The following is an 11,095-nucleotide window of genomic DNA, read 5'->3' as shown; positions in this document are numbered from 1 at the left end:
TCGCGCGGTTTGTCAACCGCGGTTTTAAAACCGCGGTTAACCGCAATTTTCAGCGGTTTAAAACCGCGAAAAAACCGCTCCTCCCCGCGGTTAACCGCAAAAAAACCGCAATCCGATGGACTACCGGATTTCCGATTAAGTTCCACTATTTCGTGTGTCTGGATGGTGGCAGAGGCCCAATTACCAATTACCTGCGATCAGGCCTCAGCGAGAGTCGAGCTCTGCAAAATCGCTTTTCAATCAGGTCGGCTAGGCCTCAATCGCCTATGATGCCGCCCTCGGCCAGGGAATCGCCTTTCGCATGGAACGTCTTCCGATCATTCTCCGCCCTCGCCCCAGATGGAACGCCAAGGAATGCGTCCATTCAAAGCTGCATTGTTATGATGATCTGTTGGTTCTTGATTCTTGAGCCGTTCCAGACGGGAACCCCATGGTTCGGGAAGAAAGCCAGTACTCGTGCCTTTAGTAGATCCGGTACATAATTTAAAACTGTATGGCTGACTTCCGAGTAGTTAAAGGGGCGAAGAGCTGGGTTTGGAGATGGTACAGGAAAGCATCCGACCGTGCTCAGTGCTCTCAGTGCCTGAAGGTTAGTTACCAGATGGAAGGAAGAATCTATGTGATCGTCGTAAAACTTACATCCGACGATAATGCCTCCGCTCTATTGGGGTCTCTGTACCTCACAGCAGCCGATTAGATTGTGTTCCCGGCTACTTTCCATGAGTCTTGTCCGTTTGTTTCCCCTATCATGTGCAACCGGGAAAACTGCTCCAGTGTCCTGTTTCGCGAGGGCTCGCAAGTGTCTGTGATATCGTGTGGAAAATGATTGAGTGTTTCGGGGTGAATGGGTGAGTGTCTCGTGTGAATTGCGGAAGCTCCACCTGCCTTCAGTCGATCTTAGAATGTTTCCGAATCGAGAGAACATATTATTGCGAGAAAAGCTACATTCATTCCTCTGGGAAATTCGGATCGCAGGAGCTGAAAAACGTCAGAAATACAAGCTCGCTCATCGACCACCTCAGCAGGAAACACGAGATTTCTAAGGACAGCCCGGGCTGGAGTTCGTCGGTCTCCGGACAGAATGTGAGCGAGTCGACGCTAGAGATAGCGGAGGAAGAGGCCCCTCCCGAATCCGAACTGGACGCTCACCAGGTCGTCCCGGTGGCCAAGAGAAGGAAGACGCAGCTTCGAATCGATTCGTTCGTCGTCGCAAGGCGGACTATTCGGAGTGAGATCGTTTCGCTGATCTGCGAGTCGAACCTCAGTATGAACCAGGTCATCACTTCTGGTGCGGTGAATAGATCACTCACTCGCGCGTATCCAAATGATCCGCCCCCGCCGAAGTCCCATTCCTCGCTGAGGGTCCTGCTTTCGGAAGAGGCAACTCGAGTCCGGAATGATTTGATGACCACGCTCCAACAGATCCGGGAGAAAGGTACAGGCTCTCCTCTCGAATATTATCAAGGCTGGTGTGTCTGCCGCAATGTTGTCTCATGAAGATATGCTCGAAGTCATACGCTGTTTTTTGCAGGAATGAAGTTTTCCATGTCCTTCGACGAAGCCACGTTGATAGGAACCGACCGATATCTCACAGTGAACCTCCATCACTCGGATAAAATCTTCGGATGTTCAAATATAACTCCCCTGGGCCTGATACGAGTAAAGGAGAGGGCTACAGGAGAATATCTGAGAGACGTTATCTGCCACCGGCTAAGCTCATTCGAATTGTCAAGGAACGATATCGTAGCAGCAGTCACCGATGGCGCCTCCAACGTGCTCAAGGCAGTAGACCTTATTGGAGTTCATCGGCAGAAGTGCTTTGCTCATGGATTGGATCTGGTAATACGAAAAGCTGTCTACGGAGCTCAAGCTGCAGCATTCGATGTGGCGATCCTCACGGACGGAGATGACCGAAGTATTTCTCGAGTCGATAGCGGCGACGATTCTCCTGAAGATAGCGACAGGAGCGATGCGGAGGACACGGGAAATTCCGATGACGACGACGAACGTGTCGAGACGTTGAACTCAGTGACGCTCGGTGAAGCACTCCGCCGTCTTCGCGCTGTCGCGCGCGATTTCCGGAGGAAAACCGCCATGATGGATGAAGTCCGGAAGATCACGGAGAGGGATGAATACAATGGCAGGTCGTTGTGTGTCAAGATAGATTGTAAAACGAGATGGTACTCCACACTGGAAATGATCGAGCGTGCCATCGAGATTCTGCCAGCAATCAACAACGTCCTATCCCGCTACGGAACGCCCCTGAGCCCGAGTGAAGCTGTGGCTTTGGAAAGGATCAGGAACATCTTGTCACCATTCAAACGAGCCATTCTAGCCTTGTGCAAAAACGAAGCCACCTTGTTTCACGCGGACAGAGTCTTCTCGCTATTGATGAAGGATCTCGATGAGATGAATGTTGAGCTATCTCGAATCCTCCTTGAGAGTTTGAAAGGGGAGATCAGAAAAAGACGGACAATTCACTCTAGCATTCTGGCTGTATTGGAGAATTACGAATATGACTTCAGCCTCGAACTCGAAGTTGGACAAGAGCGTCTTTCCGACGATGAAATTTTGGACAATCTGGCGGATATTCTCGATGCGCGGGAATTTGTCGAGGATGAGTCATCCTCCCTCGAGATGCTCAGCCAAGCTCCGGTTCGTATGCTTGTTGCGCATCGAAAGAAAGCATTGCGCCATGTCGCTGAGACATTTCCTCATCCAAGCTCATTCTATTGCAGACAGTTAGCTGGGATTCAATATTCAACGAGACATCAGCTTCCTCTGATAGCGCCGGGGCGAGCTCAAGCGGTAGAGCTCCATCTGGTAGAGTTCAGTTGAACCGCGAATTTAGTTTCTTCAAATCCGGAGGTGGTCGCGGACCGCTCTTGAACACTTGCTTGGAGAGCTTAAGAGCCATTCCACCTACATCGGTGCAAGCAGAGAGGGACTTTAGTACGGTCCGTCATCTGCTGGGCGAGAATCGAGCCAGACTTAAATCAACGACCCTGAACGATATTTTCATAATCCGGAAGGCGCTTCAAAACCAAGTCTTGTGATACTATGACGTTATGTATATACCAACTCGCCGCCGATATACGTGATATCGTGATATGTGAAAATAAACGCCATTCAAATGACGGGATATAAGTGTTCCTAATTTGCGGTTAATAACCGCAAAAGACCGCGGTTGCGGTTTTTTTGCTACTCGGGTCACCGCAACCGCGGTTTTCAGGATTTGCGGTTTTTCGCGAAGCCTAGCTCTGACTCACTTGTGGCCGGATGGAATCGAGCATGAACGAGTGCTGGTGACAGATGCCGCCGCGTACATGAAGAAAGCGGGAAAAGCCCTGAAGGTGATCTTTCCGAAAATGCTACATGTCACCTGCGCTGCCCACGCGCTCCATCGCGTGGCAGAAGAGATACGAGTCATATTCCCGGACATTGACAGACTAGTGGCCAACGGGAAGAAAATTTTCAACAAGGCAGCCTCGAGAATATCCGTTTTCCGGGAATCCTTGCCAGCAGTTCCGTTACCTCCCCAGCCGATCATCACAAGATGGGGGACGTGGATTAACGCAGCCTGTTACTATGCTCATTATTTTGATGAATTCGCAGCAGTCGTCAATAAGTTCGACACAGATGATGCGGCAAGCATAGGAGCGGTCAAGGCATTGCTCCAGAAGCCCTCCGTAAAGCGCGATCTGGCGTACCCCTTGGCGAATTTCGGTCGGCTGCCGGATTGCATCACTTAGCTGGAGGAAAAGACCAAACTTCTGACAGAGGCGGTTGATATATTCACCGGAGCGCTCGAGAAACTTCGAGCTACCCCCCCCCTTCTGGCGATCGAATCAAACGGAAGTGCGATTTAGTTGAACAGAAGAACCCCGACTTCGCAGGAATTCGGTCAATCGCGGACGTTCTGCGGGGAAGGCGGTTAGCTCAAGGCTTGGGCCCTTATACTCCGTCAGAACTCGCGTGTTTCCGCTTCGCGCCGATAACGTCCACTGATGTAGAAAGTAGCTTCTCGACTCTGAAATACACCTTGAGTGATCGACGGCAATGCCTGACATTCGATAATCTGAAGATGATGCTTGTCATATACTGCAGTTCGCATCTCGAATGATGCTTGTCGGGCACTCCTCGAATAAATATCTATATAAATAAATATCTATATAAAATAGTTTATCCTTCTTCTCTCGCGTTGCTTTTCATCCTAGTTCCTGCACTCAGATCCGAATCGCAAGCTCCGTTAGCATCATTGTAGTAGGAATCAGTCCAAACGACGTATTCACGACGAGGTAGTCTCCCTACGATTCGAATGATCGAATGGGAGTTTATCGAGCTTATCGTGCCTCCTCACGTTCCTCCCCCCTGATGATTAAATTGCTGATTCTGCTATTTCTGAGCGCTTATTCTGCTTATTTTGAGAGCTTATCTTGCTAATTTTCAGCGCTTATTCTGCTTATTTTCAGCGCTTATTTTGCTAATTTTCAGCGCTTATTTTGCTTATTCATTAATGCTTGAGTCCACGGGCTCTAGTGATTGCACTGTCGCACCAAAGTCTCGACATCAGAGTTCAGGTACCATCTCAGAAGCCAGAATCGCGAAAGCCAGAATTGTGAGAGCCAGAATGGCGAAAGCCAGAATTGTGAGAGTCAGAAGTTGTGAAAGGCTGAATCCGTGAAAGCCCGAATTCGTGAAAGCCCGAATTATGATAGCCCGAATTGCTTTTTTTTTCATTCATTACATAGGGATGAGTATGGGCATGGAACCCGCAAGCCCTACCGGGCCGCATTTTTAGCTAGACATAACATGAATTCGAAGTTTACGTTTAAATTCACGGTAGTTGGTAATTCCCCGGAGATCAGCAGGGAGATCATTCCATACATTAGAAATTTGGTATTTGGGCGACGCTCTGGAGGACGAATGAACTACTCGAGCTACCCTGAGACGAAAGTTTCTAGACGATCTGAGGGAGTCGACGAACTCCGAGATACACGACTTGGGAACGGACGCAGGGAAGTAGATCGACAAGAAGGCTAGGCAAGCTACATATGCGATAGGCGCAAACTTGACGAGCATCGAAAAATGAGAGTGACTTGAGCAGAAGGGAGACCGACGAACGAGGTGGCAGTCCGTAGATAGCTCTAGTTGCGCTATTCTGGCCGACCTGGATAGACCGGAGGGCAGCAGAGGACGGGGACAGACCCCAGACAGAACAGCAATACGAAATAGAGCTACCTATGATAGCTCTGTAAACCGATAAGAGGGTAGGGCAGGGAAGGCCCAGACGTCTTAGCCTATGTAGACAGAAGGCATAGGACAAGAGTCTCCGACGTGACTGAATGGAATACTTCTGCCACGAAAGATTTGCCTCAAGGACCAAACCGAGGCAAGTGACCGAGTGGGAGAGAGGAAGGGTAACGCCGTTCAGAACAACCGACCCCTCCAGAAGAGAGGCAGTGTGAGGACGCTGATGAAAATGTACAAGCTTGGTTTTGGCAGCATTGATAGATGGACGAAGGGAGCAGTAAGAGTCGAAAACCTCCGAAAGACAGGCGTTGACCAAGGGTAGGTCCTCATTTAGTTTTCTAGGATCAATCTGCATAAGCACTGTAGTATCATCAGCAAAGGCTATAGCTCTGACTCTCTCGGATGAGTTGGCCTTGAGGAGAATATCATTGACATAGAGAACGAAAAGAAAGGGGCCCAAAACAGAACCCTGCGGAACTCCACAGTTGACGACAAAAGGATCCGACATAGCTCCTTTCAACTGAGAGTGTTTTTCGTATGGCGGTGTCACCTCGTATGCTCCATGAGCGGAGGAGGCATTCCAAACGGTAGACATCAACCTCAGATTTTTGGAAGAGCTCGATTATATAGTTGTGGTAGGTGTTTGCGGCTGCCCGGGATAGAGTTTCGTTAGGCAAATCGTAGGCATATTCAAGAGGTAGGTAAGAAACCAACGTTGATGAATCATAGATGGGTAATCGTTGGTTAATGTGAAATGAGGGGCTCACGATTCATTGGTCAGCAATGACGTGCAAAGGGCTGCTAGGAATTGATGAATCGTTATCGTCCGTGGGGAAGTTCTGAGTTCAGAGTCACCCTTTATAGCTAGGAATTATTCGGAATACACTCAAGTCAGATGAATGATCATTAGACGGACTTTCGCACATCAAAAGTATCTTCCTACTTCATTGCAAGTCGTATGATAGAAGAAGGAATGATTCAGCGATGGTATGGATTATGTATGTTGTACATGCATACATATGAGGCATGAGAGATCCAATCCTCACAGTTCACAGTCCATCTCTGAGCATCGACTGTGTGCTTTGCGCACCTGCGGAATCTTTCGAGAATCGAAGAGCGCTCGAGAACCCCGGAGGCTAGTACAATGGCGGAGCCGGGCGCATCAACTTCAGCGGTCGGCTGGCAGTATGAGCCAGATCTCGCGACACGATGCTGTGTTTTACGCTTTTGGGTCAAGAAGTTCAAAACGATCAAGGCACCGAGCATCGCTTTCGTTCTCCAACAACATCGTGCTGTGAAATCGATGACTGTTGTGCCCGTAACCTCTAAAATTAGAGCACAGACGATGGAGCTCAAGATAAGGAAAAAATCAACTCATGGACGACGGATGGTTCTAATCGCTGTCGATTTGAAAGAAGTCAACGGTTCGTTCACTGAAGAATCATTCCATAGAGACGTTTGGAACAGGCAGGAAAAATACCGTGCCTGTGTCATGTGCACAGGGTTGATGTTCATTTTCAATACCGTGAAGTTGGATATCGGTCTCGCGGATCTAGAACTATCCCTCCCAGAGCTTGAGCACGATATCGAGAACGCGGAATAAACTGAGTCTGAGTAGAGAGTTCGAGGTTCCAGTAATTTTCGACTGAGGGAGTTGTATCAGAGAGGGCTCGCATCGCGATCGCATCCATTGGCGAAATTGTGATGGCTTCACAGATTCGAGAAGCATGGCGTCGTAATCGAAATAATTTGTGAGGTCACATTCGAGGCTGTTGTCTCGGGCATACAGGAAGTTCTCGATTATCGGATCACGACTTCCAATTCCAAACTCCTAGGAGCAAGCTTCGTTGTTAGACGTACAAAACAGGATGGTTGAAACGTTCGTTTCCAAAAAAATCGTAATTCAGAGCGAGAGATACATCTTTTCGGACTATGGAAGATGGCTGACGATGGCGAAGGCGGAGGCGGGAACGAACATCAAAGAGGAACTTTGAACTATCATGTCCTATGTTTGCTAATCTCTGTTACCCTCTCGGCTGGGAGAATGGAGGGGCCATCGCCTGTCCTCGCGACTTCGATAATCGCCTCTCTGAATCCTCTCAAAGTCATTACGCTATCCCCGCACCTCGTGAATCCATTTTAGAAGGAATTTGTCCGTGGAAAGCGATTGTTTGAATGGAGTTCTAGTTCAGATATGAAGTTAGGTTATAGGGACATGAGAGCATTGAAGAGTGGGGAGATCGAATATATCGGGACGAAGTGAAGCCGACTCGGATGGAAGTGACCGAGGTATACGGATACATCGGAAGAGAGGCTCGAGAGATTCTTGCTCCTTAAGAAGCTGATAGATTACTTGAAAACTTCATCGTAGACGATATTACGCATGCGATTTTCCGGAGAGGAGATGACCACGCCGCTGCGGCTTCTTGCTCGGGACAATGCAACATAAAGCTGTCCGTGAGAGAAAATCATGTCGCTCAGATCAATCCCGACCCGCGAGAAAGATTGACCCTGTGATTTGTTAATGGTCATAGAAAAACTGAGGCGGATTGGGAATTGTCTGCGGCGGAGTCGGAATGGCAGCGTATGATGAGAATGGTAGCAATCGATGCGAGGTAGAATCACAGAAGAGTCCTTTTTCGGCCCTGTGGCGAATTTGCAAACGATTATTCGTTGGTGAAGTTCGGTAACGATGAGTCGCGTACCATTGCAGAGACCGTTCCGCACATTCAAATTCCTTAGCAGCATGACGATACTTCCAGCCTTTAGATGAAGCTCATGTGGAGGGAGAGTGGTTGGAGTAAGTCGGTTCAAGAACTCAGTAGGGAAATTCAGGGCGTCGCTGGGGTCGTCAATCATCGCCTCGTCTTCGCTCAGATATGTTCTTCTGAGGCCAGGAAGTTTATCGAGAATGTATTCGTTGAGTTTGCGAGCTGTCGCATTGAGAGGAGTGAGGATGGTAACTTCAGTGAAGTCTATATCGTGATTCTGGTCAGAAATTCCCTCGAAGATGTCGTCGGCCAAGTTCCCTCGGCATCGCATATCGACTGGAACCGGCATATCGGGGGGTGAGCGTCCATCGCCTATGTCCAGTAGCCATTCACGGAAGGATAAGTCGTCACCTCGGGCACGCATGTTTTGTCGTAGTTGGAACGGTTGGAAAAGTCGCCATAAAGGGCTGCTTTTCAAGCAAGCATCCACAATCTGAGCACGTGAGCCTCTCTCTACAACGGGCAAAATTTGGCGGAAGTCTCCGCCGAGAATCAGAATCTTGCCTCCAAACACCTCCGTGCTCTGCATTATGTCCTGGAGTAATTGGTCGACAGATTCGAGAGCTGTTCTCGGGGCCATCGCTGCTTCGTCCCAGATGATGATGTCGACGGAGCGGAGCGCCTGAGCTTCTTTCGATTGACGTTTCATGTTGGATGACTTGCTGTTGTCGTGGACATTCAAACGGAACGTTGAAGTTACTGTTCGACCGTCGGGCAGAAGATTCGCAGCAATTCCTGTCCAAGCTACATTCATGACGGTCAAACCGTTGGCTGTCGCCAAGTGATAGATGGTTGTGTAAACGAAAGTTTTGCCGCTCCCAGCAGGACCGTCGATGAAATAACACTGACCTCGTGGAGACTCAGAGCGCGCAGTATGTCATCGACACTACCCTCTGCTCTGGATTCAGGAGAGCGTAGTTGATATCCCCCTGAGTGCGATGAGATTGCAGATCGACGGGAATGGTCACGTCGTCGAAACGGGAAGATCAACAGGGAGGCTTAGGCGATAATCTTTTCCGAAGTCCGATAAGCGTTGTGCTATGTCGTAGAAGGCTTTTGATTCCGCGACTTGTTCAGTCAGTCCTGCATGAAGATAATCTTCCATGAAATGAAGTTTGAATTCGTGCCAAAGCTCCAGCGAGCGAGGTGGATGGAGTTCGGCAAACATTATCAGGGCCACGAAGAACCCCCTCAATTGTGAAGGCATGCTGAGACCGGCAGCTTCTTGCAGGCTACTTCTGAAGAACGAATCGTCTTGCAAATAACCATTGGCTCTGGCGGCTTCGACGAAGGTTGGGTGAAGGACGCCGCCGACAGTTCGTACATCGAGGAAGGATGTGAAGCCAGTGCCGTACAACAGAAGAAGACGTAGAGCGAAACGCTCGTGATCTTGCGGGCTCACAAAGTACATGCGTCCGATTGTACGATCTCCTGCGCGTTTACGCGGATGCCAACATTGATGTCTGAAAGTGTACTTTTCGGGCATCTCGTTGTAGCGAAATCGGCGGGAATCGAGTAGGTTGGCAGGAAAGGTTCCTTGGTCATTCTCAATGTCTTGACACCTTTTGTTCTCCTTGAAAAAAGCTGTCAAGGTTGACAGCCTATTCACGGCATCTTGGAGTGCTTGTCCTTCGGAGCCTGGCTCAAACCGGACGGTTTCGAAACCTGGGAGGTGAACCTGCAGTCTCATCACACAGTCGCTTCGATCACTCATAGAGAAGCCGAGTATCCGATGCGCTGCTTCTGGTGCGCACACATAACGTGTGTCCCACTAAGAATTGATTTCGTCGTGAGGTCCTTGATCGGTGGCACTATTCAGACGGATCCGCGCTCTATCAGGACCTTTATATACGTATTTGAACAGGTATTTGATAGCATGTATGAGGGCGCAAACCTCGACATTAATGTGAGCGTTGTAGAGCAATGAGAGGTAGGGTAAGTAAGGTACCACAGACCGGTTGTCCATCTCCTGGCCTTGACAAACAATCTTTCGTCCGTCCTGTCGGCGTCGATATTCCGGATAGCCTGTGGTGTATATCGAGGTGTCGTTCCGAAAGGCTTTGGGATAATGCTTCGAGCACATCACATTGACCATACAGGGAGAACTTGGGTTAGCTCTACCACATGGACGATGGATCATGCAAGAAGAAATGATATTGTGGAGCACAGGAGATTCGTGAGGATCAGGAAATTCCGCGCTTATGATTGAATCGACATCGGCACCTGTACGAAGCTTGAAATCATTTTCCAGAGTGAGCAACATGTGCATGTGCGGGAGCCCACGCTTCTGGAATTCGATGACATAGATGAAGGCCGCGACGGAACCGAATACCTGTTTCTTAATCACCTCATGGCATAGGCTCTTCACTTTTAAGTTGAACACCCGGGCTATCAGATCGGGTCTATCCGAGGCGCGTTGGCCCGGACAGAGGTTGTTCTCGATCTCGGGCCGCTTCGGGTTGCAGGTGAACGTTATGAATAAATCGGGTTTACCGTATCTGGCAACAATGCTCATTGCATCCTGGTATTGAGCAATCATGTATCGAGGACTGCCGGTGAACGACGCAGCCAAAATCACTCGGCGGCCTGGCGGGCCGTCGTTGACGTTGTCACTCAGCATGTAATCTTCTAGACCTTGAACGGTATCGAGCCGAAGTTGACGTTGGTTTTGTCGTATGTAGTTGATGCGGTTCATCTCGATTTTCAACCAACTATCGACAATAAATTGCTGGAATAATTTTCCGGCGTGGTGTAGGGGGTTGAAGAAGGTATCTCTTGTAAACAGAAGATAGGAGTAATATTCCTTCTGAGTTAGGCGGGTCCGGCCAGTCGGATTGGCATTGTGCTTATTCAAGAGAGGATGCCACCCTTCTCCTCCCGACGGGAACAGCAGCGGATAAGTCAGAGGATCGCACAACTTGTCGAGATAACTAATAACGCGTAAATTGCCCGTGGTTTCGTGCACCACCAAGAGCCGATTTCCTGGTATATCCTCCTCATCCCCGACGTAAACGATAGCGACCTCGTTCGCTGTCGCTATGTTGTAGCGTCGCTGATCATCTTTCGGATCC

At 49.2% G+C, this 11,095-nt stretch overlaps 3 protein-coding genes across 3 annotated transcripts; 2 read left to right on the top strand and 1 right to left on the bottom strand.

The window, feature by feature from the left end:
- The first annotated feature begins 1,266 nt into the window (after positions 1-1,266).
- Positions 1,267-3,056, top strand: LOC100908354 (uncharacterized). The gene is made up of 3 exons (XM_003741422.1): positions 1,267-1,435; positions 1,532-2,655; positions 2,739-3,056. Exons 1-3 carry the CDS (start codon positions 1,267-1,269, stop codon positions 3,054-3,056), a joined length of 1,611 nt encoding a protein of 536 aa, XP_003741470.1.
- A 270-nt stretch (positions 3,057-3,326) lies between these two features.
- Positions 3,327-3,752, top strand: LOC108863973 (uncharacterized). The gene has a single exon (XM_018638772.1). The coding sequence runs from the start codon at positions 3,327-3,329 to the stop codon at positions 3,750-3,752; it is 426 nt and encodes a 141-aa protein (XP_018494288.1).
- A 3,850-nt stretch (positions 3,753-7,602) lies between these two features.
- On the bottom strand, positions 7,603-11,076 carry LOC100908212 (uncharacterized). The gene is given in 2 exon segments (XM_018638771.2): positions 7,603-8,868; positions 9,016-11,076. Coding segments are annotated over 2 exon segments (2,970 nt in total). The 5' UTR covers positions 10,720-11,076.
- Positions 11,077-11,095: the final 19 nt, after the last annotated feature.

This window comes from Galendromus occidentalis, unplaced genomic scaffold (assembly GCF_000255335.2).
Source record: "Galendromus occidentalis unplaced genomic scaffold, Mocc_1.1 scf7180000077172, whole genome shotgun sequence".
Lineage (NCBI taxonomy): Eukaryota > Metazoa > Arthropoda > Arachnida > Mesostigmata > Phytoseiidae > Galendromus > Galendromus occidentalis.
The sequence above is the reverse complement of the archived record's forward strand: the minus strand, read 5'-3'. Positions and strand labels throughout refer to the sequence as shown.